Raw genomic sequence first — 3,310 nt, forward strand, 5'->3', positions numbered from 1 at the left:
TCAATGGCCACTATTTTTTCTTTACCATCATCACCGAAAGTGACAAACTCTCCATCATACTCATCAAGCTTTATGAAGAAGGTTGCCTTTCTGGTCATATGCCTAGAGCATCCGCTGTCCATATACCACATATTGTCCTTTCGCTTGGATGCTAGGCATACCTGTTCAATGTGATCTGCCATGAGACATGGTTCCGACTTGGTCTCTGATTCTTCATCATCGTCTGAGTCATTTTCCAAGTCCTCCCATGAAGCCATCAGTCCCCTTTTCTTTCCTTTCTTTGGCTTCTCCTCCTTCTTCAACTTAGGGCAGTCAGATTTAAAATGCCCAGTTTTTTTGCAGTTGTAACATGTCAGCTTGCTGAAATCTTTCTTTTGTTTTCTTGAACTGTTTCCCTTGCCTCTTTCCTTGAGCTTCACCATCTTCCTGAATTTCTTTGGCAAACAACACAAATTCATTTTCAGAAGAGTTATCACTGGATTCATCATCCAGGGGGTTAGTCACAGATGAAAAAGTAATTCCTTTCTTTTTTTAGTCTTTTTTCAAATAAGTGTTTTCAAAAGCAAGTAAATTTTCTCTCAAGTCATCATATGTCATGGAATCTAGACTATTACTCTCTTATATGATTAATGCTTTAGTTTTTTACTCTTTTGTAAGACATCTCAAAACTCTCCTCACAAGCACAGAATCAGGATACGTAATTTTCATAGCATCCAAGCCAATAATGATGATGTTGAATCTTTCAAACATTTCATCTATTAATTCTGCTTCCTTCATTGAGAACATTTCATATACTTTGTTTAGCATGTCTATCCTGGTCTTCTTCACTAGAGTGGTTCCTACATGAGTGATTTGAAGTTTGTCCCTGATTCTTTTTGCCGTTGTGCATCGTGATACCCGTCGGTATTCCTCGAAACTGATAACACAGTTGAGCAAGTTGACAGCCTTGGCATTGAGTTCCACCTTCTTTTTGTCTTCTTCGGTCCAGCTAGCTTCGGGTTTAAGAGAGACTACTCCTTCAGCACTTGTGGTGGTTGGAAATTGAGGACCCTCCAGGATAATCTTCCAGAGTCTGTGGTCCACTGCTTACACAAAAATCTTCATTCTCTCCTTCCAATAAGTATAGTTTTTTCCATTGAAAAGAGGAGGTCTGTTGCTTGACTGTCCTTCTGTCAGGTTGTAGGACACCAGATTTAAGTCACTGTTTTCTGTCATCTGGATCTTTTCTCCAAGCTGCAAAGCTTGATCTCTTTGAGACCAAGCTCTGATACCAATTGATAGTTTATCAATGGCTAAGAGAAGGGGGGTTGAATCTTAGCCCCTTTTTCACTTAGTAACATTTGTTGGCCTTTAGAACACTTGAGGAGATATTTTTATTTTTTGTCTTGTGCTTAGTCAAAAGACCTTTTTTGTTTTGTCTCGTGACCAGCCAGGAGATATTTTTCAGTTTTGTCTCCTGTGTAGCAGAATAAGAAATGGAGTAGAAGAGAGAGAAATTTACACCCAGATATATCCTGGTTCAGCTGCAAAGTATAATGCAGCCTACATCCAGTCTCCATCACAACAATGATGAAATTTCACTATAATCATCCTTGATTACAAACACCAATTCTCCCTAGGAACTACCCTTCCTATCCGAGACAAGTTTAGAATCTAATCCCCAATCCTGAACTTGACTTGGTCACTACCAAGCTTTCAACTTCTAAGTGCTAACCCAACTTGCAAGGGGATTCCCACAGAATCATGAAACACAACACAGATGTACAAAGGACCTCTAAGGACATCTATGGCTTTTTCTTTTAATTCTATGCACTCTGCCTTTTTCCGCTCTATGGCTTTTTCTTACAAACCTCACTGTTTGCCTTTTTTCATGAGACTCAAGACAGAAAAAATTAAACAGAAAAATACAAAATAAAGAACATTGAAGGAGAAGAACTTCTGTTAGCTTTAGGTAGCTATAGAAATACTGTGCTTTCACTCTTTTTCTTACTTCAAGTCCTGGCTGTTCTCTCTTATTTATAGAAGGTGAAGCCTCTACGGTTGAAACTGTTGAACCAAGCTAAACTTCTTCTTCTTCAACTCAAAACCGGTTCGGCCATAGAGAGAGGAGAGATAACCGAATGTTAAACCCAATATGTAATTACCTCTGTGTCTTCCTTTTACACCAAACTTCATCAATCCGGGCCTTCCATCTTGACTTGCACTCCAAGAAGGATTCCTAGCCCTTGATACACTCTTGATGATGACAGCTTCATCTGCTCTAACTTCTGCATCCTCCATCACGTAGCTACTGTAGCTACCTCCTGTGGTGGTTGATCAAAAGCAGAGACAAGCCATACCTCCAATGATCTTCTTTCTCTGACCGAGATCTTCTTTTTCTATTTTTGGTATGGAAAGCTTGAGCTTACTTCACCAAATCTTACCCTTATTTGGTAAAGATCTCAGCCACAACATACTTTTTGTTTTCTTTTTCTTGCCCATCATTACAATGGTCTTGTTACTTGCTTCTTCTTCTTTACGGTAGCTTGCCATAGCTTCCATGCTTTCTCTGTGAAGTGACCGAATGAAGATGAAAGATGAGAGAGAAAAAAGATTAAAATTGCTTTCAATGAAACTATGAGAGTGAATTAAATTTTCACTTCCTTTGTTTGCTGACGTGTAGCATCATTAAAGTCATCAAATCACTTTTCTCTTTCTCTTTCATGTTTCCAATGCAAGTTAATTCAAGTTAATTGAATTTGAAATCCAACACAAATTGAGAGTGGGATCCGTTGGAAGCAATCCTTGCTTTCTCTCATTATTGGTTTTGGACCAAGCTTTGGTCTTGGTGGCAAAGATTTAAATGGGCTAGTAATAATAATTCAATCTGGCCCAATTAAGGATAATAATAATTCAGCCACACTTCCTTAAATATTTTTTTGAGCCAATGCTGAATGTAAGATTCACATTTAGCCTTGTAGCATTTTTTCTTTTTTTTTTCGGCCCAATAGCAAAATTTGCACAACAAAATTATTTAATTAACATATATGAACCAAAATCAAATTAATAATTGTTGCAATTCATCATATTAATAATATTTAGTCATCACTAATATTAATTTTGAGTTTTTCAAACTCATAAAATATATTAAATTTTATCTTTTGAAGAGTTTGATAATAGGATTTATTGGTGGTCTTGTTTTAATGTCTTGTTTTATTTTTTTCTTTTAGGTATTTTGGACATTTGAGTTTTGTTTTGTTTGGCTATATGGATGTTGTATTATTTCACTTTGTGAGATTGAGTGTTTTATTTTGTTGGCTCAATTTATTTT

The 3,310-nt window shown here is 36.9% G+C and overlaps 1 protein-coding gene across 1 annotated transcript; it reads right to left on the reverse strand.

Moving 5' to 3' along the window:
• Positions 1-642: 642 nt before the first annotated feature.
• LOC127746695 (uncharacterized) lies at positions 643-2,280 on the reverse strand. The gene is made up of 2 exons (XM_052260685.1): positions 2,145-2,280; positions 643-1,082 (listed from the first exon to the last, which is right to left on the reverse strand). Exons 1-2 carry the CDS (start codon positions 2,278-2,280, stop codon positions 643-645), a joined length of 576 nt encoding a protein of 191 aa, XP_052116645.1.
• Between the last annotated feature and the right edge of the window lie 1,030 nt (positions 2,281-3,310).

The sequence above is a fragment of the Arachis duranensis genome, chromosome 4, assembly GCF_000817695.3.
Source record: "Arachis duranensis cultivar V14167 chromosome 4, aradu.V14167.gnm2.J7QH, whole genome shotgun sequence".
NCBI classification, from domain to species: Eukaryota; Viridiplantae; Streptophyta; class Magnoliopsida; order Fabales; family Fabaceae; genus Arachis; species Arachis duranensis.

Excerpts from the sequence above, each read along its gene's own strand:
- LOC127746695 (XM_052260685.1), bottom strand. The coding sequence starts at position 2,280 with ATGGAGGATGCAGAAGTTAGAGCAGATGAAGCTGTCATCATCAAGAGT. Across the intron at positions 1,083-2,144 it reads TGTAAAAGGAAGACACAGAG|TGGACCACAGACTCTGGAAG; the intron begins GTAATTACATAT and ends TTGTGTAAGCAG.